Below are 23,796 nucleotides of genomic sequence, written 5' to 3' on the forward strand. Positions count from 1 at the left end.
GGGAGAAGTCCCAGTCCCGCCACGCCCCCGGCCGCCCCCGGCCCGCCCCCCGGCCCCACTGCCGCCGCCGTCCGTTCCCTGCCGGGCCGAGCTCCTTCCGCGCGGACCGGGGGCTCCGGGGCCCACGCGGCCGCTACCGGAGCAAGCGTCGCCCCCCCCCCGGCCCTTCGCCTTGGTACGTCCCGGCCTACGGCGGCCTAGCGGGACCGAAAGGGCCCGACGGCGGCGCTTCGCCTTCCTCGTGTCCGCATGACTGACAGCTGCGCGGCGGGCGGACCGCGCGCAGGTACAGAGCCGGTCCGCGGGGATGCGGCCGAGGTCCCGCCCCTCGGAACCCCCGACCGGGACCCGGACCCGAGCCGGGGCCGAGCCGAGCGGGCGCAGAGTTGGAGCCCCGAGCCGAGCCGCAGCAACAAGTGGCGGGGCCGGGCCGGGGCCGGGGGCGCGGGGACCCGCGGCGGGGGGCGGGGGCAGGGGGGCCCCGGAGGGACCTTCCCGCGGCCCCTCCCGGCCCGGCGCGGCGAAGGCTGTCCCCGCCCCGGCCCGGCCCGCTCGGCCGCACTGTAGCCCCGACGGCCGGCTCGGCCGCAGCTCCTGCCCCCCCAGCGCCCCAGCCTGCCCTCTGCGGCCCTGGGGGAAGGGCCTGGGGGTGCGGGCGGTCGGGGCTCTGAGGACTCAGAGCAGGGCGGAGGCTGGAGCGGGTGGTCCTGGAGGGCGGCGTGGAAGAGGCGCCCTGCAGAGCCCGCGTGTGTCGGGGAGCGCATTGATCCTGGCCGGGGGACCCCTTGGATAGGGCCCTGGAGGCCATACCTGCGGGCAGCTCTAGGCCGCGGGTTCGTGCCAGGGCTGGAGTAGGTGGTGGAGTCAGAGATGGTGGGGCAGCAGCCACAGAGGGTGGAAGGGACGATGAGGCTGTGTCCCTGGGGGCGGGGTGAGGTGAGCTCCTCGATCCGGGGGCCACGGGGGGGGGGTGTGTGCAGATCTGTGTGGGGGGAGGCAGGGAGGGCTCCCTGGAGGAGGCAGACTTTGGGGCTGTGGGGATGGATGTGTTCCAGAGCAGCGCCTGCGGGGGGGGGGGGGGGGGCGGGTGTCAGCTAGTCAGGTGGGCTGGGCATGAGTGGGGCCTGTACTCCCCACCCTCCCACGGTGGGTGGTGGATTCTGGCCTCAGCTTCAGGGAGGGAGCCTGAGGGTCCCCTGGGGCCTGGGAGGCGCTGGCCACCTCTGCCTGGGCCCTGGACAGCCTGCCCAGTGCATTTGTCATCCTCCACGCTGCCACGTGCAGAGCCACGAGAGAGGCCACTTCCCTTCCCAGCTGCCCCCCCACCCCACCCACTGGACGCACATCCTGTGCCTGGACAAGAGGGACAGGAGAGGGGGCCTGGAGTCACGGTGGCCTGGGGTCAGACCCAGGCTCCCCTGCAGAGACTATTGGCAACTGTGCAGGTGAGGGACACAGCGGAGGGGACCCAGGCTGTCAGCTGGGTGGAACTTGGGGAGCCGCTGGGGTGGAAGGCTTCCTGGAGGAGGGGCCCAGGGCCTGCCCCACCCATGCTCCTGCTGGGAGTAGTTGTTTACTCTGAAAGAGTGAGGGGAATGAGCCTCCCGCCTTGATCCAGGCCTGAGCCAAGTTGACATTCCTGGAATTCTGTGAGCTGTGTGTAGATTTGGGGGTGGTGGTGGCCTCTTCCTGGGCTCCTCCCTCCAGCTCCCTGATTTCCAAGGACAGACGGTGGGGAGCATCCCGGCTGCACCCTCAGCACAGGTGTGCCGGGACACCCTGTGGGGCCTTGGGTCCTCTTCTCTGTCTCTATCCTGCCTTCCTCAACCCTGCAGGACACTGGGGAGCCTCAGAGGTCAGCCCTGCCAGCTGCCTCGGCCCTGGGTGGCCTCTGTGTGTGTGTTGTGGGGGGAGTTGGGTTGGGCGGGAGGGAGCCCTTAGGGCCCCAGGCACTGGTGGGGAGGAGGGGTGGGGAGGGGAGCCTCGGGGGCCTGCAGGGGAAGGGGGGCCCTCACTTCTCCTCTCTGGTGCAGTGTCAGCACAGATGTGGCCCAGGCCTCTGGGGAGGGAGACTGCCAGCGTTTGGAGCATAGGGTATCTTGTGGGGGGGGCATAGGGAGGGAGGGAGGGCTGTGCCACATGTGGTTGGGAACCCGTGAGCCACGCTTCCTGCCAGAAAAGGGTCACTGCAGGGCAGGCAGGGGCGGAGGACAGCAGTGGAAGCTTCTGCTGCTGAGACGCTCCAGCCAAGAGCCCGGCCCAGTGTACAGGGAATCAGCCGACCCTGCCCACCAGTCCTGGCATCATTTCTCCGTCTGTAGAGTGTGGGTAGAACCTATAGCTGCCCAGCTGGAGGGACCCAGTCCTGGTAATGCAGGCCTGGCCCCTGCTCCTCTTGCTCTGGGCAGATGCAGATGTGCACTCACGGGGAGGGGGGGGGAGCGCTCTACAGGGTGGAGGGTCCCTGCACGGCCATGCGGCCATGCTCGTATGCCTCCTCTGGGTCACTCAGGGTCCCTTGCCTGCTGAGCCTGCACTAGCCCTGGGCCCTGGGGATTGAGGAGTCTTGAGTGACGATGTCTGCAAGCGTGCTTGAGGCTGTGGTGGCCCTGACCTAGTGACCCCTTGGACGAGCCCGGGCTCAGGGCATTTGGGAACAACACTGCCAGGCAGCCCTGTGGTCTGGGCCCCATGTGGTAGGGCTCTGGGGGAACCACACTGGCCTGGAGGTGGGTGGGCACACACTGGGTACCTGAGACAGGGTCCTGATGGTTTCTCTCAACCACCACCTCCAGGACAGAAATGCCCCCCTGGGGGGTGGGGGGGCTGCAGGAGGAGCAGGGATGTAGGGGAGGACCCTGAGATGGGGGTTGGCCTTGCCCAGGCTCTGTGTGTGTAGGGGGTACCCCTCCCCCAGGGCGGGCCGGGTGGGCCTGGGGACTGTGGGGCCTGGGGCCTGCAGGGGCTGGATCAGCAGCCGGAAGGCCGACACCACAGGACTGTTTGTGTTGGCGGGGCCTCCCTGCCTCCTCAAAGCCGCCTCAGAGCCTGCTGGGCCTGGGGGCCCCGGGGAGGCGGCTGGCTCTGCTCTGCCCAGGATCTGTCCCTGCTGGGGTGTGTGCCCCCAGGCCAGGCCCCTGCTGCCTCCCAGCCCCTGGCATCCTCCCACCTTTGTGTCCGCTTTTGGGGTAGTTCCTCTTTGAGTGGGACCTGGATCCGGCCAGGTAGGTGCCCACGGCCTTCTCATGGCTTATGCTGTTCTGGGGTCCTCCAACCACTGCCCATCCCAGAGCCCTGGAGAGTCGAGCAGGCCCAGCCCAGGACTGCCGGTGTGTTGGTCTTGGGGCTCTTCCTCGGGTTGTCCCTGCTGCCTACCACAGGTTCCATTCCCTGGGATGCGGCACATCAGACCCTGCACGCAGAGGATGGGGAAGGAGGCTTCCTGGAGGAGGAGGCTGGGCCTGGGTGAACCATGGAGCCAGCTGGTGTCCCATCTGGCCCCTGCAGCCTGGCCCAGCTGCACAGCCATGTCTGGGCTGCCCTAGATGGGAGTAGGGGCTCTGCACTCTTGGAGGAGGGCTATGGAGGTCAGAAGGGCCAGAGGTCATTCATGGAGGATCCAGGGGCTGCCTCGGGGGGAGGGGGGAGCAGGGGGGTGAGGGCTGGAGCGCCACTGCGCAGTGGTCTCATCCAGCCTCCACTTGGTGTTGGCCATGGGACTTCCACATTTTGGGGGGCCCAGGAGGCTTGAGGGGCTGCTGGTAGATCTGCCCTTTAGGCCCTGCCAGGAGGCCCTGTCCCCCTGACACCCAGGTCTTGGGGTGTAGAGGGCACAATGGCACCATATGGTGCATGGTTTTTAGCTCCTAGAATGTTGCTGTGGGCTTTGGGGGCTTATCAGGGAAAGTGGATGACGTGCGTGCCCCCACCCCCGCCCTGCTGCCGACTTTCTGGGCCTGAAACCTCCCCGTGGATGCTTCCTCCCTGGGCATGGGGACTGCTGAGGGCTCCCAGGTGCATCCTCTCCTCTCTGAGGTTCTGGGGAGGACAGGTATCAGGTCACCTGGGGGGAGGAGCCAGGACTCCCTCTGCTCTGTGGCCTCTGGTCAACCCCAGGCATAAGTTTGGGTGGGCTGGCAGGCAGTGGGCTGCCCACAAGAGGATGGGTGTGGGGGGCAGACACCTGCCAGGGTGATTTACTGAACCTGCAGTCCCCTCCTGCCCTTGGGCTGCTGGGAAGACTGACCGCTCCCCCCTGCCCCTGGGGCTGCAAGGAGCACCTGGTCTGAGGAGTGAGGTGTGGGGCACCTGACCGGGATGCCTTCAGGCACCCCATGAGATTGGGGGTCCCCTCCAAGCCCCTGGCTGCTGGGGGAGGACAGAATGCTCCCGTGAACGCCAATGGCAGACAAGTGGGCCCGGTGAGTCATCAGCAGCTGGCTCTGCGGGGAGAGTGAGGTTGGTGGCTCAGGGCACATGTCTGCTTGGAGCCCAGGAATGGGTGGGTGCAGGGCGTCTTGAGGCATGTGGACACCCAAGGCCGGATCCCGCGTTGTGCATGAATCCACGCCTCTGAACATGTATACTCTCTGGATGCACGGACCCCTGTGTGCTGTCCCTGTGTCTGTGCCCGCAAGTCTGCCTGCCTCCCGGGGTGTCTCAGGACGAGTGACCCAAGGCTGGGAGCAAAGCCCTACGTGACCCCCCGCTCCCAGCTCCTGAGTCAGGCAGTGCCTCCCCACCAGCCCCGGCGCCCTCTCCAGTCCTAGGGACCTGGTCCTGAGAGGAGGGCTGTCCCCCCCCCTCCCCTGGTGCCTGCTCAGCCTCCAGGAGCCCCCGCAGAGGGTCCGGTGTGGGTCTCCAACCTGTCCATCTTCCTTCCACAGGGCTCCAGCCTGCCTTGGCCACACTGACGACTGGCCCACCTGCTGGCTCACCTTCGGAGGAACCGAGCGCCGCCCAGCTTCTTTCCTGCGGCAGGCCCAGGTATGCCAGTCGGGGTGGGCAGTGGCAGCAGCAGTGCAGACCCGGACAGCCTCATGGGCTCATCCACCCCGGGCCCCGGGGGCCTTACCAGCTGGATGCTCTTCGGGTCCTGGCGCAGGGTCTGAGCCAGCTGGATGCCATCTCCTGACCATGTCTAACTGGGGCCCCACCTGCTAGAGGAAGGGGACCCCTGCGGGGGAGAGGCTGCACTTTGAGGTTCCTGACACTGGGCCAGGGCATTGAGGAAAGCCCCGCCCCCCTTGGCCTCAGCCTGGACCTGTGTCCTCATTGCAGCTGGCCCCAGGACCCTTGGATGAATTTTCTAATTTTATTTCAGATCAGGCACTCCTGTTCACCACCTGGGGTGGCGCAGGGTTTTGTAGATGGGATATTTTGGGGGACATTGGGACACTGACAGCTGAGTGAAACAGAGCTGAGAGCCCCCTGGGTGCTGGGGCCCACTGTGGGAACCTAGGCCAACTCCCCTTGTGTCCTCTCCCTGCCCCACTCCAGCATGATGAAGGGGTGGAGAGGTGAGTCTGGGGCTCCATGAGGAGTCCTGCCCATCACTGCTCTCCTGCCAGCCTGGGCCAACCCTGCTTCGTCTTCCTCGGAGGCCCTGTCTTGGGAGCCAGGCCCAAAAGGAGACAGATTCTCGCCCCTCAGGCCCCACTCCTCACTCATCTGGGGCCCGAGACTCTTTGAGAAGGATAAAACTGATGAGCTGGCGGCAGGTGTCTGTGCCCAGGGTCCAGCCATGCCTCCCTGAGTGTGTCTGAGCCCAGCCTATGGGGGTGCTGTCAATGTAGGGCATATGGGGTGAGGTGGGGTGGGGCTGGGTCAGCCCTGGATCCTCCCTTGGCCACCTGTGCCCACAGCTGCACCCTGAGCACACACTCACTCAGCATCCCAGGGCGTCCACCCTCGTATTGGGCTGTGGAGCTGCTGACTTGAGCCAAGGGGGTGCTGGGGTCTCAAGGGGGTCACTCGTTTTCTGAGCAGAGCTGTGGGCAGTGGTTTCTGTAGGGCTGGGGTGGGGCCCTCCGCTGCCTGCTTCTACACTGGGCCCCTGGCACATCACTGTTGTGTCCGTTTTCTGGGGCCCAGATGTACCAAAGCACACTTGAAGGAGGGAAAGATGGGGGGCATGGGAAACCCCAGGCTGGCCAGCCTTGTGAGACAGGCAAGGACTCTGGGACTCTCCTGCCCCCCCTCCCTGCCAGGGCCAGCTCTGCTCTGCAGGAAGAGGCTTTCAGGCTTGGCCCCTGGGGCTTGAGTGCAGTTCTACAAGGGGCCTTCAGGGGGCAGCAGAGGTCTGATGCTCCTGGTCCTCAGGGACCAGCAGGGCTGCCAGACCTCACTGGGCCCCCAGTCCTCCAGGTAGTCCTGCCCTGGCTGCTGCACATCCCTCCCCCCCTTCAACATGCTGCCTCCCACACCACTGTCTCTCAGTTTGTCACCTTGTCAGTATCCCTTCCTGGGCACTCCTGCCTCCCCTCCTCCTTCCCATCCGCCTCTTTCTCTCCCACCTCTCCGCACTCTGAGCTCTTGCTACCCAACTCTCAGGGACCCTGAGCCAGCCCTTCCCTCTTTGGGCTTCAGTTTCTAGGACTGTCCCATTGGGTGGACACTGCCAGTGGACTCCCATGCTGACCTGGTAGGCCTTGGCTACAGCCCCAGGCCCAGAGCTCCGGGAGGAGGAGCTCAGCTCTTCTTTGGCCTCCTGGGCTGCAGGCCCAGGGCCAGATAGGAAGGCGGTGTCTGACTTACACGCTGATGTCTCCCCCCAACACCAGTGGCCCCAGAGACCATGCCCCCACCAGTGGGGTGAGCTAGGGTGCAGCTTAGGGAACATGTCCCCCAATGTGCGAGTGTAGTATGCATATGTACTCCTACCTAGACTGTTGTGCGTGTGTGTGCGGGTCACCCTGGGGATCTGTGAGCTTGGTGTGGGTCCTCGCTGCACGTGCGTGGATGTGTCCAGGAGGGGCAGGGTCTGACTTCTGGCTCAGGCTGGTGCAACATGAAATGTGACGCCCCCTCCAAAAAGACCAGTAATTCTCAGACAGTGGCAGCAGAGCATTAAAGCAGAAGGGGCTGTGTGTGAGCAGGTGGCTCATGCTACCTGGAGAAACAGGACCAGGGGAGGGGGGTGCCCCCACCCAGGGAGCACCCCGCCCTGCGACCCTCCTGTGAGTTCCAGCCCCTCCCTGTGAGTCTAAAAGCCTCGCCCAGGGTTCTTGAGGACTGGCCTGCCCTCCTAGGCAGCCTCCCCTTTTTCCCTCCCCAGCCCCAGTCCCTCTCAGGGGCAGCCCCCCCACACCCCGGGGTGGGTAACCCAGGCTGATTCCTGTGCCCACAGAGGCCTCTTCCCATCCAAGCTGTAAACGGCCGGGGCTTCGGGGGTCCCTGGAGAGCGCGCCCCCCCAGGGAGTGTTCGGGGCTACACCGTCCTGGGCAGCCTCTTTCTTGACTTGAACCCAGGTCGAAGCCGCCCCAGGTCACCACCAGAAAGCAACTGGGTCACCCCTTCATTTGCATCGCCCTGTGCGTCTCGAGTGCGGTCTGAGGCTCGGCCCGGCGGCGGGGGCAGTGCGACCTCGTTCCCGGACCCTCCGCCCCGGGCCCCCGGGCCCCCGGGCCCCCGACGCAGTCCCCGCCCTTCCAGAGCATCTTCCTCCCGGGCGGGCCCGGCGGAGGCCAGGGGGGCTGGGGGCTGGGGGGGCGCCAGCGCGGGCGGGGCCGGGGGCGGGGCGGGGTCGTCGGCCCGGGGCCGCGATTGGCCGGCGCCCGCGAGCGGTGGGATCGCGGGGCGGCGCGGATTGGCGGGGGCTGGGGGCGGGGAGGGGTCCTGGGGGGCGGGGCGGGCGCGGATTGGCGGGCGGGCGCGGGGCGAGGGCCGGGGCTGCGGCGCGGGGACCGGGCAGGTGTCCGGGGCCGCCGCCGGGGCGGAGCGGGGAGCGGGGCCGGGGCCGGGGCCGGGGCGGGATGCGGCGCGGCGGGGCGCGGGGCGCGGGGCGCTGAGCCCGGCGGCGGCCCTGGCGCGATGCGCCGCTCGAGCACGGACGAGTCCACCTACCGGCGCAGCCCGTCGCCGGAGGGCAAGGAGCCGGGCTTCGCGCGCGGGGGCCCCTTCCGGCGCTACAGCAGCCTGTACGGGCGCGCGGGCGCCGGGGACGGCGGGGACGGCGGGGACGGCGGGGACGGCGGCCCCTTCTTCGGCCTGCACGCCAGCCCCGGCCCCAAGGCGGCTCAGGCGCGCTGCACGGCGCCCAAGGGCAACAAGTACGTGGTCTTCTACCTGGATCTCTCCTTCATCTTCCTCCTAGAGCTGAAGCGCTGCAGCATGGCGCGCGGCTGCCTCCAGGGCGTCAAGTTCCTCATGTTCGCCTTCAACCTGCTCTTCTGGGTGAGTGGCGGCGGGGCGGGGCGGGGCGGGGCGGGGGGCGCCCAGGGTCGCCGCCCCAGCTGGGATGGGGAAACACTTGGAGACCCAGATGGATGCGCGGGGTGGGGGGGGCCCAGGGTCACCGCCCCAGCTGGGATGGGGGGCAGACACCGGGACCCAGATGGATGCGCGGGGTGGGGGGGCCCAGGGTCACCGCCCCAGCTGGGATGGGGGGCAGACACCGGGACCCAGATGGATGCGCGGGGTGGGGGGGCCCAGGGTCACCGCCCCAGCTGGGATGGGGGGCAGACACCGGGACCCAGATGGATGCGCGGGGTGGGGGGGCCCCAGGGTCGCCACTCCAGCTGGAGGCCGGGCTGGGGTGGCCTGCGGGAGGCGGGTTTCCGGGACCGCGGGGCTCTGGGGCTCTGGGGCTCTGGGGCCGAGGCTCTGCACTCCAGGCCGCTGCCCCTTGTCCTCTCTGCTGTCCTCCTGGGACGGGACATGTCCCGCACCTGCGCGCCCGACAGGGAGGCTAGGCACTGCGCCCCCCTGCGCCCGGGTTCCCGGGTTCCTGCGTGGAACTCTGGTGCCTCCCTCCATCCCCTCCTCTCCCCTCCTCTTTCTTCTCCCCTCCCCTCCCTCCGCGCAGCCGGCGTCCTTTCTTGACTTTCCACCCCGCACCAGTGGTCTGACTTAGGAGGTTCTGAGGGGGCTGTTGGGGGCCGGGTGGTCCCCTCCAGTGTCTGCAGGTGCTGTGGGGAGGGAGGGGGTGTGTGCACCGGTGAGTTCTCTGGCTGGGCCTGACACTGACCAGGGTGTTGGGCCCCGGAGTGTGCTGGGGAGGTGTTTGGCCTCCCTGCTGGCTCTTCTTCCTACGTGGGGGGAGTGTGTGTTGGGGGTCACCCATAACTTTTGCTGAGGTGGGTTGCGTGTGCTCAGAGAGGAGGTGTGTGTCCAGAGGTATTGGTCCTAGAGGGTGGCCTCTTCTTCCTCCATACAAGGCTGGCTGGGTGGGTGGGTGGGTGGGGAGATGACAAAGTTGTCACCCAGCCCCAGTCCCGTAACTGCAGGGAGCGTCTTGGAACAAGCCTGGCCAGGCTGGGGTTCCACTGGCGGGGCTAGGAGGCGTGGTGGAGAGAGGATGCCAAGGTCCCTCTTGCTCCATGGGTAGTTCTGGACATAACCGGGAGTGAGGGTGTGGCTTTAGCTCCAGCCTGGGCTCTGGGCCCCACAAGGAGGCCATCCTTCATGCCATTTACATGCTGTCCAGTTAAGGCCACATACCCAGAGACCTGGGTCTATCTTTTTGCACCTGCCTTTCTTGTCAGGCTGTACTTTCCTCTTCCCAGCTAGTGGTAGAGGGAGTCAGGGGTCCCCGGAAGGGGTGTGACCCAAGGAGACCCAAGGAACCCTTCCCCAGATGCCTGCTTCCAGAGGTGGTCATGCCAAGGGTTGTTTCTCTACGAGAGACTCTCAGGAGGGATGAGGCCCAGGCCCAGAGTGAAGTACCCTGAGGCCAGGAGCTGGCGGCAGAGGTGCAGAGGTGCGTGACAGCTGGAGCCCGACCCAGGGGTGTGAAGGGGTGAACGTCTTCTGGTGGGGGATGTTGGCCAGCTGCAGGGGGCGCCGGTGTGGTTGCACTGAGTGGCTGGCAGAGTCTGCATGTTGCTGCAGGTGACCAGACTTGACAGTAGTGGTGGTGTAGGTGGCCGACTGCTTGGGGTGGGGGCAGGCAGTGGGTGTGGTGGGTAGTCAGGTCCCGGGACGTGGGCAAGTCTTGTCCTTTCCCTTATCTCCTCTCCTCAGCCATCTGGACAACTGCTTGGGGTCAGGAGAGGGGACCCCTCAAGGGAGCCTGTGGTCTGAGAGCAGCCCCCCTCAGTGGGTCCCCAGGCAGGGCTATGTTTGCCCTGGGAGCCCTGAGGGAGCATCCCTACCAGCTGCAGGCCAGACACGCTCTGCCAGGCCTCAGCCTGGAAAAGAGCAAATCAGAAACCCCCCTTGGGACCCTGTCTTGGGCTGGAAAATCCATTTCCCTTTTCTTCCACAGTTCTACTTCCCTGTGAAGCAAACAGGTCTCCTGCTGCTGACCTGGGCCCCTCTCTGCCCCAGCATGGTGCCCAGCTGGGGTCTGATACCCTGGGGGTCAGAAGGGGGCACCCGGCTTGCCCTTGGCCCATAGGAAGCACTCCGACATGAGGTGTGGTGGGACTGGTCCGGACGCTGGGTCCCTGGGCAGGGATCAGCTGGGCTGCAGGTGGCCGGGGCGGAGGCCAGAGCACCCTCCCCCGAGCCCCCTAGCTCCTTTGTACCTGGGGGTGCTGGCCTCCCCCTCTGTCACTAGGAAGCTAGAGGACAGCCCCGCCCTGCACCCCTGAGTGTCATGCCTCAGTCTCCCCACTGGAGCTATGAGGGTCAGGGCTGAGGTAATGGGAGGGGAGTCCTAGGGGCTGGACCTCAAGACATGCACCTGTGTCACTGCCTCTGACCCCACCCTGCAGGGCTGGCCAGGTCAGTGCTGGGCCAGCGTTTGCCCCAGCTCGTGGGGAGCAGGCTGGGGGTGTGTCTGGTGGGGCAGCTGTGTCTGTCCCACATGTGGCTCCCAGCGGGCGTGGGTGCGGGGGCCCTGGTTGGGGGGGGTGGCAGGAGGTAAGGCTGCAGGCACAGGCCAAGGGACTCCCGAGGGCCCCATCCGCAATGACTTCTCTATGTCCTGCCCTCGTCTTTGCTCTTCTGTCCTCCAAGCCCTGCCTGGCACCCCCTTACCTCAGGTCCTCGATCCTGAGGGAGGTAGACCACCTAGCCCCTTGAGGCTCCTGCACCCCTGGCTCCCCCAGCAATTTGGTTCCCCCCCACCCCTGCACTAGCCCCAGGGTGCCCCTGCTGAGACCACAGTTCCTGACAGCCTGGGGAGGCATGGAGCGGGAGGGCTGGCTCAGGAGATCATCGAGTCCTATTTATGGGCCCTGTTGGATGGGGTTTCCTTGGGGGCTCCTGTTTGGGCCTGGGAAGGGACGACTGAGGTATCCAACCTTGGGTCCTTGTGGGACAGGAAACAGTCATCACCGGTCTGTCCTGGGGTTGACCTGCTAGGTCCTCCTGCACTGGCTGGGTCCCCGGCTCATCTCAGGGAAGGAGACAGGCTTGCATGTTGTCACCAGTGCTTAAAGCCGGGGTGCCCTGAGACAGGGAGCTGGGGCAGCACAGGTACCCCCCCCAGAGTTCAGAGCCAACTGACCCCCAGACCTTGTCTTGCCTTCCCACAGCACATGGGGCCTCCATCTGAGGCCTGCCCAGGGCAGTTTAGGGTCAGGGCCTCCACCATGGGGTGGGGGTGTCTCCCGGGAGCAGGCAGGTATACCGTGTGATGCCAGGCACAGGGTGAGGGTTTGGAGACGTGCAGCCCCTACAGAGCCCCCCTGCCGTGAGAGGGGTAGGGGTATGGGGAGCGGGAGGACATGTTCTTCCTGCTCCTGCCCTGCCCTGGGTCAGAGTGCTTGGGGCTCCTCCAGGGGCAGTCAGTCTCTGTGGCTCGGGGGTCCTGGGGGGACCTGAGTGGAGGCAGGGCTGAGCTTAGCAAGGTAAGCCTGTTTCTGTGCCTCCCAGACTGGGATCAGCCGAGTTGAGGGCCCCTCCTCCTGCTGCACCCCGGCAGGTGTCCCTCCCCACCCCCTTCCCTAGCTCTGGGCTGCTCGCTGCCCTGCCTCTGCCTGAACTTGTGCTCAGAGTCCCTCTGTGTGGCTGGGGTGGGGGTTGGAGCCCTGCCTGCCATCTCCTGCTGCGCAGGCCAGTGGAGGACTTTGGGTGAGTCCTGCCCTCCTCGGGGTCTCCTCAGGGTCTCCCCTTCCCCAGCTGCAGCACAGGGTGGGGCCTGGATTTTCCCCTGTGGTGATGCATGACATCCAAGTGGGTGTCAGAGACTGGTGGAGGAGGAGTGGACACATGGTGGCAGAGGGCCCTGTAGAGCTGGGGGCCATGACCTCCCCCCAACCCTCCCTGCAGCTGGGGAAGGAAGCATGCCACGGGGGCCTGCTGAGGTCACAGGGGGAGGACCAGTGAGCATCTCAGACCCCACACCCTGGGGCTCTTCTTGGCCCAGCCTCTTGATGGTGCTGGGGGCATCCTTGGGTCCTGGCTCCTATTTCTTTGTGCGATAGGCTAAGGCAGGGGGTGTCCTGCTGACTGCAGGTAGGGGTGGCTGTGCAGCCTTGTGATGGGTGCAGGGAGGGTGGGCGGATTGTGTGTGGGATCGAGTGGAGGGCCCCCAGGAAGGGGGGGGCACTTGACTCCCTGGTCAAAAGTCAGGGCACTCTCATCCTTAGGTTGGCAGCTGGTTAAGGGGATGGGCGGGGCTCTGGGGCCTGGGAATGTTTGGTGCCTGGTGGCCGTGCTGCGCCCCCCGCAGAGCCCTCCCTCCCAGGGTGGGGGCCCCCGCGGACATACTGTGAGCAGCAACAATCCGCTTGTGTATAGAGGCCCTGATGGCGGCACCAGGCCTGTGGGTTGTTGCTGGGTTGCTGGTCTCCCTGAGAGGTTGGGGGTGGCCGCGGGCAGTGAGGGGGATCCAGGCAGTGCCAGCACTATCCTGGGTGCTTGTCAGGCCTGTCCACCCAGTGGCCCAGAGGGGCTTCGCGGTGCCTCTGTGCGTGTCCCTGGAGTCGACCCTTTTTTGGAAGACGAGCGAGGGGGAGAGGCGGGCCTGCCAGGCCTCTCTAGGGAACCCTCTGTATCCAAAGCAGAGGTGGGGGGGCTGTAGCAGGAGCAGGGCTCTGTGCCCCCAGAGAGCTGTGGCCTTGGCCATGAAGGGCTGGAGTGGGAGTTGAGGCCGGGGGTCCCCAACCCAGTTGTACCTCCTGTCTGTGGCCCTGGCCCTGTCCTTCTGCTGTGCTTCAGTGCTTTGTCTGCCCTCTGGCTGCCCTGGGGCTCCGGCCATGGCCTCTCCCTCCCCTCTCCCAGGGAGGGCCGCTGAGGTTCTTGCTTGGAGCCCAACGGGGACTGGAACTCACCACCCCAAAATCAAGACCTGAGCTGAGATCAAGAGTCTAATGCTAAGCCGACTGAGCCACCCAGGCCCCCCCTTTTTTAAATCTTATTTTTGAGCCATCTCTACACCCAATAGGGAACTTGAACTCACAGCCTTGAGATCAAGAGTCACCTTCTCTACTGACTGAGCCTGCCAGGGCTTCTGCTGCTGTGGTCCTTCTCTGTGCCCCAGAGGCCCCCAGGGAGCTCCTCCTTGCCCTGGAGGGGGGACTTGGGCCTTCCTGGAGCTGCTGGCCTCCTTGGACACTGGCCTCAGGGGGTCCTCGGCCAGTGGGGCTGTCTCCCTGGGGGCTGGGGCTGGTCTCCTTGCGTCCGAGCTTTGGGGCTCCCGGGGCTGGCGTGAGTGAATGGGGCTGGGGATTGGCGCGGGGGCTTGGTTGGCGTTTAAGAAAATTACATGCAGGCCATGGCGTAGATTTTAAGTGAGCGCCCTGCTGAGCTGTCCCCCAGGTAACAGGGCCCAGTCGAGGTATAGGGGATGTTTCGGCCTGCCAGGAGGGGCTCAGCCCCTTCACTCATCTCGGGCAGGTGCAGACCTGGTTTCTGGCACTGCGGACACGTTTTGCCATTCCCAAAGTGCTGGCGGGAGGGGTGAGACACCCCGCCATGCCCAGCCCCCACCCCGAGGCTGTGCTGGCTGCCCGGCGAGGGGCTTCTGGGCACAGGCTCAGGCCCTGCGGGCACCCAGCCCTCCGCTGTGTTCCGAGGACGTGGCCAGCTGTCCTGCCATCTGCTGGCCGGAGGGGCAGTGGCAGAGGGCCACCTGACACCTGCCCCTTCATGGGCCTGGGGGTGGGGTGGCATCGCAGACCGAGGCGTCCCTATACCCCCAGCCCTAAGCCAAACCGAAAAATGCAGACAGGAAAACGGACAGCAGGATGAGGGGGGAGTGTAAGCCGGGTACTGGGCTGGGGCTGGTGACAGGGGAGGGCCGGAGATCGGGCGTGTGCTCGAGGCACATGGAGGGAGACAGAGAGGCCACAGCGGATGGAGGGGCAGGGGTGGGGGTCCCCCTCTCAGGCTTCATGGGGTCTGTTCCTGGGAGCCAGATGGGCTTTCGTGTGGCTGGGGAGGAGAGTCCAGCCAGTGCCCTAAGCAGTGAGAAAGTGGGGCTGAACATCTGTGCGGGGGTGGGGGGGGTGTCCCAGCCTCTCAGCGACCTCAGCCTCTTTTACCCTGTGTTTCATGCTCTGCATCTGAGTCTAAAGGACCTTGTTTTTTCCTGCACTTGGAGGCTATAATTTTCCTGCCAAAATGTTTTAAAAACTGCATATGCAGAAGCATTTTCAAAATTACAGGTAATTTTATTAACTGTGCTCGTACATTGTTAGTGAGTGTGTGTCTGAGTTTTTGGTGACTGGTCTATGCAAACATGCTTGCACATGGGGGGCCTTGGGGCTTGGAATATGGCAGGTCATAGGGCAGCATGTCTGTGACATGCGTCTGTGTGTGAGGCTGACGGTGAGAGGTGTCCAGCAGCGTGGGCTGTGTGTGTCACAGTGTGGGTCTCTTTTGCCATCTCAGGTGGAGGTGGGACGTTGTGTGCAGAGTTAATTAAGGAAATTCATTTCCACCAGTGCTGGGAGTGGGGAGCCCCCCCAGATTCCCCGGGAGCTGGACTCCCACAGCCGCTCTGCTCGCCGTGTCCTCCCTGTGCCCTTTCATGTGTTCCCATGGGGCGAGGGAGCTCAGACGGGCTCAGTTTCCTGCTGACAGGAGCCGTCTACTGTCCTTGAAGGCAGGCAGTGGGGTTGTGAGGAAGGAATAATTCTTCTGGGCTCAGGGACCTGCTGCAGGAGGCAGCCTCACCCACTGAGGGGCGTCCTGGGGCTCAGCTTGGAGATGTGACTCGCCCAAAGTGAGGGCTGCATGGCTCAGTGGGGGACAAGCTGCCACAAGGCCTGGGCATGGCGGCCGGTCAAGGTGCCGTCTCCATGGGGAGTGGCCCACCCTCATGCCCTCCCTGACCCAGATCCTCCCTGGTCCCCAGCCACAGCACCCTTCACGCGCAGCACTGCAAAGGGCAGCCCCTCCCCTGGGATCTCTGGAGATGCCAGAGGCAGCGGGGACGCTGTGGGGACACAGCGCTGGGCGTCTGACAGGCACGGGCGAGGGGCCTCGCCCCAGGAAAGCCCTCAGCCGTGTTTCTCATCTGTAGGTTGGCTGGGAGGGTTGAATGAGCCACGGCCTGTCCCAGCTTCTGTCCCCATCATGTTGAGTGGTGCCTCCCACAGGCGGGCGTGGGGTGCCCAGAGGTGCTGGGTGCCCCCTCAGTGGCTGGACCTGGGGTCAGCACCTCGGACAGCGCCGGGGCTGCTGGGGGCGCCGCCTTCTCCCCACGGCGGTGCGGGGGGGGGCACATCTCCCTGAAGCCAGCAGACCCTGTTCTGCTGTGGGGCTATGCCCAAGCCCAGCTCTGCAGTGGGGGTGTCACCCCCTGCCCCCCCCCAACCACCACAGGGCAGCTGGCTGCTCATACTGGGCACATACCCAGGCACAGGGGCAATGGAGCCACTCCTCCGGGTGGGTCCCCCGGCTGCCCTGCCACCTCTGAGCCTCGTCTGGGCAGCCTTGTCATGGCCCTGGGTTTGATCATGGCATGGAGATGGCCTCACAGGAGTCACATCCCTGGGTGGGTATGGCCTAGGTGGGCGGAGGCCTTTGTCCCCATCTACCGTGGGCCCTCTGGGAACCTCCAGGGCCATGTGATCCATCCAGGGGCAGGGCAGCCTGTGCACCAGGCTCCCCCTAACCTGGTGCCTGCGGGCACTGGCCCTGCCCCCTTCCGCACCTTACCTGAGCCGCAGACGCCCACCTACCCTGGGGAGGGGCTCAGACAGGCAGGATGGCCCAGCTTCCTGGACCCCGCCCGAGCCAGCAGCATTCAGAGGAGATGTTTATAATTTTTAGATCAAAGTTCTTCTGTGGAAGGTGCAAAGAGGGGCAGGGGGCCAGAGAGGACCCGCATGTTCACCCTGGGCTGATTGGACACCCCACCCCACCCCCCGCCACTGGATGGTGCTGAGCTGGGGCTCAGCTGGGGGGCTCTCCTGCCCCGCTCAGCCTAGGCAAGGCCCGGAGGGATCCCAGATGCCGCTGGGCCTGGCCCAGAGCCTGTCCACACTCGGGGAGCCACGGCCCCTCTGCTCTTGGGCTGGGAACTGCATTCTGCGCCCCCCTCACCATAACTGCAGTCTCCTGCCAGCCTGGCTTAATACGTGGTGTGCACACTCCCCAGCGGGTTATGGAGAAGGGAGTGGTGGCCCCACTGCCACCCCAGGGCGTGGCTGACCAGCTGGCAGGGGAAGGGGTGAGCACGGGCACATGGAAGGTGAGGCTTCCTTGGGCAGTGGTCTCCGAGCCCTGGGGGTCTGCTGAGTCATGGGGTCCCTGCCAGGCTCAGGGAACCAGGCCAGTTGTTGGGGAGCCGTGTGTGGATGGCCCTGGCTTCCCTTGACTCTGCCTCTGACTGACTGGACAGGTGGCTTGTTTCCCAGCCTCAGTTTACTGATCTGGGAAATGAGGTGGGAGTCTGGCCATTCGGCTCAGGAGGCTTTTGTGGGGGTGATGCAGGGCTTGTGGTGGCCCTGGGTGGGTATGGTATCCCGAGTCTGTGACCTAGCCTGTCCCGGGCGTGCAGGGTGATCACTCCAAGGGCTGGACGTCGTGCCCAGGAGAGCCCTGGGGGCTGAGGGCATGGGGGCCAGGCCAGATGGTGAGCAGTGGGGAGGGGTCCCCAGGGCCGCCTGGCTTTCCCCAGAGCTCAGCATTGCTCCTCTCATTTTAATTGTGTATAATAAAGAGCGAATATGAAATTCAGTAAAAGTCCCAGTGGTTAAGGACAGGCCGCGAGGGCCAGGGGAGGGCCAGGGATGGGGTTGTCTGCTCCGCTCCTGTGCTGGTGTCCACACCAGAGCCTGGCGGGTGCTTTGGGGCTTGTGCTTAGAAAGTGACAGTGGGGGACACCAGGCGGCTGATGGGGAGTGTGGCCACCCACTGGGAGGTGGTTTTAGGAAGAGGAGTGTGTGGTCCGGCAGAGTCTCCAGGGATCTAGGGCAGGTCTCCCTGACTGCTCAGGTCCAGAGGCTGTGGGGCAGGCGTGGGCCAGGCTCGGGGCAAAAGGGGACACTTCCTGGAGAGATGATGTTCGGGAGAAGCCCTGGGGCTCCTGCCCAGGCTGCCTCATCATATCATTGGGACAAGGGCAGCCACCCCATTCACGTCCTGAATGGAGAGTGTCCTTAGGGATGCCTAGGTGGCTCAGCAGTTTGGCACCTGCCTTCAGCTCAGGGCGTGATCCTGGAGACCTGGGATCTAGTCCCATGTCAGGCTCCATGCATGGAGCCTGCTTCTCCCTCTGCCTGTGTCTCTGCCTCCCTCTCTGTGTGTCTCTCATGAATAAATAAATAAAATCTTAAAAAAAAAAAGTCTCCTTAGACCATCCCCTCCCCACCATAGGTGGGGGACCTTGGGGTCCCCATCACTGTGGCTGTGGATCAGGGAGTGGTCTCCGAGCCCTGGGGGTCTGCTGAGTCATGGGGTCCCTGGGACCAGCTGGGTGCTGGGAGGTCAGCGGGGCAGGCGAGGGTGCGCAGGGCCTGTGGGATGCCACTCTGCATGGCCACAGTGATCCGGTGGGACTGCAGCCTGCTCTGGGGCGGTCTGGGAGGCGTGGGTGGTGGCCTCACTGCCCTTCTCTCCCCACCCTGGTGGTCCCAGCTGGGAGGCTGCGGCATCCTCGGCGTTGGCATCTGGCTGGCTGCCACCCAGGGGAACTTCGCTACCCTGTCCTCCTCCTTCCCGTCCCTGTCGGCTGCCAACCTGCTTATCGTTACCGGGACCTTTGTCATGGCCATCGGCTTCGTGGGCTGCATCGGCGCCATCAAGGAGCACAAGTGCCTCTTGCTCACTGTGAGTGCCCCCCGCTGGGTGCCTCTGGGTCGCTGACCCCTCCGGGCAGGAATACATCACCGCCATGGCCTGTGGCAGCCCCTGGGGGCTCTGATGGGGCCTTCCAGAACAGGCTGGGGCGGTGGGGGTCAGGTGCTGGGGAGCTGCTGGCTCAGAGCTTCGTGGAGGCCTCCTGCGATGGAACGGACACGTGTGTGCTCACATGCCCACCCGTGCACAAGCGCACACGAGTGCCAGGCAGAGCCCCTCCAGCCTACTCTGAGACCACCCTTCCTGGGACCCCTCCCTGGCTCCTGTCCCTGGACCCTCTGTTGAGAGGCTCACGGTCCCCACCTCTGCCTTGGACACATTTACCGGGGACATTAATCACCGATAATGGAGAAGGGGAAGTGTCCCCGGGTCAGGTTCCTCACCTGTTAATGTGTCCAGTAAAGGCCTTGGGCAGCTTCCAGTCCTAAATCACCCCTTCAAATTGACCTTGTCTGAGGAGCTCTTGCCCAGGGTGGGGTCCCTGAGGGCACGCCCCCCAAGATGTGCAGCCTCCCCAGCTGTTCAGCACGTTCCAGATGCTCCCATCAGGGCCTGGGGCTCTGATCTCTTGGAGCAGCAGGTGGGGTGTGGCTGGATCCCCAGCTGCCCCAGGGCAGGAAGCTGCAGTGGGGGGGGGGGGGAGCCCAGCCCCAGGCTTCTATGCAGGGGGAGTCCAGAGCCCACTTCCCCGGCCCTGTCCCCATCGTCCCTGCCCTAATCTCATTGTTGTCTGCAGGAAAGGCAAGGTGGATGCAGGCTGTCTCTGCTGCTCAGCTGGCCTGGGTCAGGGCTGTGCCTCTGGGGGTGCTCGGATGGGGGCGGGTGCTACCCAGTGGGCAAGGTCTGTGCCGTACGGGGGCACTTCTCAGGCTCCTGGTGGCTGTCCCCTCACCTTGGTCTTTCCCAAAGGGGTGGTGGCCACCCCTGGCTGCTCCGACGGCTGTGATCCCCAGGGTTCAGCATCATCACGGTCCGACCTACCCCCTGCCAGGGCCCCCTGCCTTGGGCACTGCTCCACCTGCCTGCCTGCCACAGGGACACAGGCATGAAGCCTAGGTGCGTCCCCTGGGGTCAGCGGAGCAAGAGAAGAGCCCCTGGGACAGAGAGGGGGGTGGGGCAGCACAAGGGGCACGTGCTGGTCCCCAGGGATGGACCCTGGGCTGGAGGCATCCGTCTTAGGTTTGCAGCCCCAGCCCTGGAAGGCTCCACAGGCTAGGGGGCAGGGGTTCGGTGTGGCCGTCCCTGACACCCATCTCCTCTGCAGTTCTTTGTGACGCTGTTGCTGGTGCTCCTGCTGGAGGTCACTGTCACTGTCCTGTTCTTCGCCTACACTGACAAGGTTTGGCCACCCTGCCCTCCCCACCCAGCAAGGGGCCATGGCCCCGCTACCCACTCAGGGCAGTCCCGCTGTTCACCACAGCCACCAGAGGCGGGTCCCGGAGGGGCTGCCAATGCCCTGGAGGCTCTGGGATTCTGGCACAGTGGGAGTGGGGGGACAGGGGTGTGGGCGGAACTCCCACTGTCCTGGACCGAGTGTCCACTGGGTAGGAAAACACCTGTCCCCGCGCAGTCATTGATTTACATTACTCAAGGTCCTGTGCTCGCTTCGGCAGCACATGTACTAAAAATCAAGGCTCCTTTCCGTGTTTTATGCTCTGCGTTACACCCGGGGCCTGTGCTCCTCACTTTGCTCACGGTTCTGGCCTTTGCCTGGTGGGGGCTCTGGCCTGGTCCCTGGGTCCTCTGGCACAGTCCCCTCCAGGCTTCCTGGTGCTGGTCGACCCTGCAGACCTAGGAGCCCCAGTTCCTCCGCTGGAGGATGGTCTCGGGAACCAAGTTCCGGGGGCCACGGGGGTGTCGTAGCTTCTGGGCCCCTCAGCCGACACCCCGCATGTGCAGACCACTCACGGTGTTTCTGTCCTTGTCCGTCTGTCTCCATACCTGAAGCTAACAGGAGTTCATGCTGGGTGTCTCACTCCAGTGCCAGCCAGGGCCCAGGGGCAGGGACGGGCAGGGGGCGATGTGGGGCGCCTGTGGGGTCTGGATGAGGGAGGTGGAGCTGGCCGTTGGGGTGGGTGGCCCTGCTGACCACACTGCACCTGCAGATCGACAGGTACGCCCAACGAGACCTGAAGAAGGGTCTGCATCTGTACGGCACCCCAGGCAACGTTGGCCTCACCAATGCATGGAGCATCATCCAGACCGACGTGAGCCTGGGTGTGGGTATGCAGGCGGGGGGTGGGGGCTGGGGTGGGCCGAGTAGGGGGTAGGGCCCACCCCCGGCTCCCCAGCCATCCTAGCCTGTGCCTGTCGTAGTTTCGCTGTTGTGGGGTTTCCAACTACACCGACTGGTTTGAGGTCTATAATGCCACCCGCGTGCCCGACTCCTGCTGCCTAGAGTTCAGTGAGAGCTGTGGACTTCACGCACCTGGCACCTGGTGGAAGGCGGTGAGCACCCACCCTCCCCACACATCCTGGCCCTGGGGACCTGGGGGTGCGAAGGGCTGGCTTCATGGCCCCTGTGACGCACCCTCTGCCTCCAGCCATGCTACGAGACGGTGAAGACATGGCTCCAGGAGAACCTTCTGGCTGTGGGCATCTTTGGGCTGTGCACGGCACTGGTACAGGTAGGCTGTGGGGGGCCTGCCTCAGGGGCCAGCTGGACCCACCTGGCCTCCAGCCTACTGGAGCCTACTGGAGCGAGTACCCAGGCTCGCCAGTAGAGGTGGGGTTCAAGAGGGATGGTCAGGGGCCACTCTGTGGGCAGGTGACCTTTGACCTCTCAGGGACAGGCAGGTCAGCCTTGTTCCTGCAGCCTGAGCCCGGTGGCTGTGGTGGGTGGTGGTCACGGGACTGGGCAGCACAGAGCCCTGAGGTGAGGGCAGCCCGTTCCTGGGGTGCACAAACACTCAGGTGATCAGTTGGGCGATGGGCAGGCAGAGAAGGGGCATGGAGCTGAGGGGCCCTGAAGCTACCAGCAGAACCACAGTGGCCACGCTGACAGAAAGGCTGGTCTAGGGACCAAGCCCTGGAACCCCCAGCGTGTCCCCTATGCCAAGATCGGGGGGAGGCGTTCCTGGAGAAGTGAGGACCAGGCCTCCGGGGAGGAAGCTACGGGGTGGGGTCTGTGGGCAGGACCCCTGTGCCCGTGGTTCCTGAAGCGGTCCTGACCAGCCCCCTCATGTCCCCACAGCTCTTGGGTCTGACCTTCGCTATGACCATGTACTGTCAGGTGGTGAAGGCGGACACCTACTGTGCATAGTTTGCCCACTGCCTGCCACCTCTGCCTTGCCGCCAAAGGACACCGCCCACTGGGGAGATGACCGTGTCCCCTCCTGCCTCTCCTGCTGCAGGACTCAGCACCAGCCCCCACCCCCACCCCCCACCCCCGGACTCTCAGTCAGTCCTGGGGAACACCATGCTGGAGGGGATGGCCCAGCGCTGGCAATATAGGCGGGACGGGGACAGGAAGGGCTTCTGGCGCTTTTCATATCCCCATCCCCGCATCCTCCAGAGAGCAGTGTTTGCGCCCCTGTTGGTCGGGGCTATTCATGGGTGGGGGTGGGGGTGGGGGTGAAAGGCCACCCACTGGTCCTGGTGCTCAAGGTGGGGCTGCAGCCCTGCCACCCACATTCCACAGCAGAGCCGGGGCAGGCTCTGGGTGCATCTTAATAAAGTGCGTGGATGACAGCCCCCCACCCTGGTGTCTGTTGCGGCCCTGACCCTCTGCCCACAGACCGTTTGGCCATGGGACCCCCTAACATGTGCCCGGTACCTGGGGTAGGGTTCCTGCACATGCATGGGACCAGCCATGAAACCTCTGCAAACTGGGATGCAAGAAGCAAGGCAAGGGCACCTCCCTCCCCTGATGTGGGGTGGCCTCCATCTAGCCCCAGGGCCTTACCTGCCCCCAGGGGGCCCTCCGCTCCTGTGAACTTTACCCCTTAACTGATAATCTGTAATGGATTCTGCAAATAAAGTGGGCTGTCAGGAGTGGAGCAGTGACCACCGCTTGCAGTGGCTGCTGGGGGTTTTGGGTTGGGGATGGGCCCCTCCTGGGAACTTCACTAGCTGTGGGGCATGTGGCCCCCGAAAATCTCCATTTCCAGCCCTCCTTCCTGCCAGCTCCCCGTCCCCTTGGGGACACCCCAGGTCCCTGTTCTTGTGTGGAGGGCCCCTGTGGGGATGCCCAGCTGAGTACCGCCCCTGGCCACAGTATGCCTCCAAGTCCCACCGATGCCACCCATCCTCACTCCACAGAAACTGAGAACCAATGTGCAGTTAGTCATCTCCTCCCAGCCAACATCTGGGAAGCCAGGAGGGACAGTGACACGTCTGACAAAGCAGTCCCCATGTAAGCCCCAGCAGTGTCCATGGTGCCCTCTGGCTGGTACCTGGGTCCCCCAGTCATGTTTCTCCTAGTACGTGACCAGCAACACACTCATCCCACGTTCAGACTGGACCAAGCAAACAGCTTGCAGACCTGGGACCCTTGTCGCTCACAGCCTCCTACGTGACCCCTCAGACTCCAGTCCTGACTCAGCTTCCCCCACGGCTCCTGGAGCCTGTGGTTCACCAGGGTCCCCGCCCACCAGCACAGACCCCACCTGCTACTTCTGGGTGCTTTCTAGGCTCACTGCTCTGAGTACCCTGGGGGTCTGACATCAGGATCCCTCCCCAGCTCCCACCCCCTTCACTGGTCCCATCTTCCTGCACACCCAGTGTCTGTCACCAACGCCGACTCCTCTGAGCCTCCCATCTCCTGAATAGCCTTCTGGACACACTAGAGTCCTGCACCCCAGCCCTGGGGCTATGGCTTCCTGGCTTCCCTCCTGCCCAGGCCTTTGAGCTGGCTGGGGGGTTGTAGGGCCTCAGGGAACCCAGGCTATGGCCCCATGTGCCAGTTGGCATCCCTGCTTGACAATCCACAAGCAGGGGCATCCACGTGAACACATGTGCAGGCATGTGCTTAAGCATGTGCACACACACACCCATACACAGCTGCTGAGAACACAGGCTTATGATGGCTTCATGTCACCCCCAATCTGTCCTATTCAGGTCCAGACTCCCTACCCACCTTAGGGGCCCTCCCGACTCCACCCCAAGAGCAGGTCTGGATGGGCTGGGAGTGGGTGCAGTTGGCAGGACAGCAGGATTCTCCTGGAGGGCAAATGGCTCCAATAGGCCCTGCCCCTTAGAGCCCTTCTCACTTCATGTCCCATAGCAAGAGATTAGGGGGCATGGCCTCCACCCCAGGACTCTCAGCCAGGAACCCTCAAGTGCTTCGGGGAAAGCCCAGAGCAGTGGTATAGCCACAAGCTCACACACAGCATCTGAGTGGTCTGGCCTGGCAGGGCTCTGGCTCCCGGAAACAGCAGGTGGGCCCTGGTCGGGCATGTCTGCCAAGGGAGCTCTGCTGCTTGGAGCCCACAGAC

General features: G+C 64.8%; 1 protein-coding gene across 5 annotated transcripts; it reads left to right on the forward strand.

Moving 5' to 3' along the window:
* The first annotated feature begins 148 nt into the window (after positions 1-148).
* TSPAN4 (tetraspanin 4) lies at positions 149-22,366 on the forward strand. Of its 5 annotated transcripts, none has more exons than XM_038563529.1 (9): positions 149-286; positions 4,887-4,986; positions 8,316-8,395; positions 18,140-18,331; positions 19,626-19,700; positions 20,467-20,568; positions 20,678-20,809; positions 20,905-20,988; positions 21,555-22,366. In XM_038563529.1, the coding sequence occupies exons 3-9, from the start codon at positions 8,333-8,335 to the stop codon at positions 21,621-21,623; spliced, it is 717 nt and encodes a 238-aa protein (XP_038419457.1). In that variant the 5' UTR covers positions 149-286; positions 4,887-4,986; positions 8,316-8,332; the 3' UTR covers positions 21,624-22,366. The 5 variants fall into 5 exon arrangements, with proteins under 5 accessions (XP_038419457.1, XP_038419456.1, XP_038419459.1 ...); XM_038563528.1 differs by lacking the exon at positions 149-286 and adding an exon at positions 1,288-1,445; XM_038563531.1 differs by lacking the exon at positions 149-286 and adding an exon at positions 1,547-1,649.
* Positions 22,367-23,796: the final 1,430 nt, after the last annotated feature.

The sequence above is a fragment of the Canis lupus genome, chromosome 18 (genome assembly GCF_011100685.1).
Source record: "Canis lupus familiaris isolate Mischka breed German Shepherd chromosome 18, alternate assembly UU_Cfam_GSD_1.0, whole genome shotgun sequence".
Taxonomy (NCBI): Eukaryota; Metazoa; Chordata; class Mammalia; order Carnivora; family Canidae; genus Canis; species Canis lupus.

Excerpts from the sequence above, each read along its gene's own strand:
- TSPAN4 (XM_038563529.1), top strand. The coding sequence starts at position 8,333 with ATGGCGCGCGGCTGCCTCCAGGGCGTCAAGTTCCTCATGTTCGCCTTC. Across the intron at positions 8,396-18,139 it reads CCTTCAACCTGCTCTTCTGG|CTGGGAGGCTGCGGCATCCT; the intron begins GTGAGTGGCGGC and ends TGGTGGTCCCAG. Across the intron at positions 20,989-21,554 it reads TGTGCACGGCACTGGTACAG|CTCTTGGGTCTGACCTTCGC; the intron begins GTAGGCTGTGGG and ends ATGTCCCCACAG.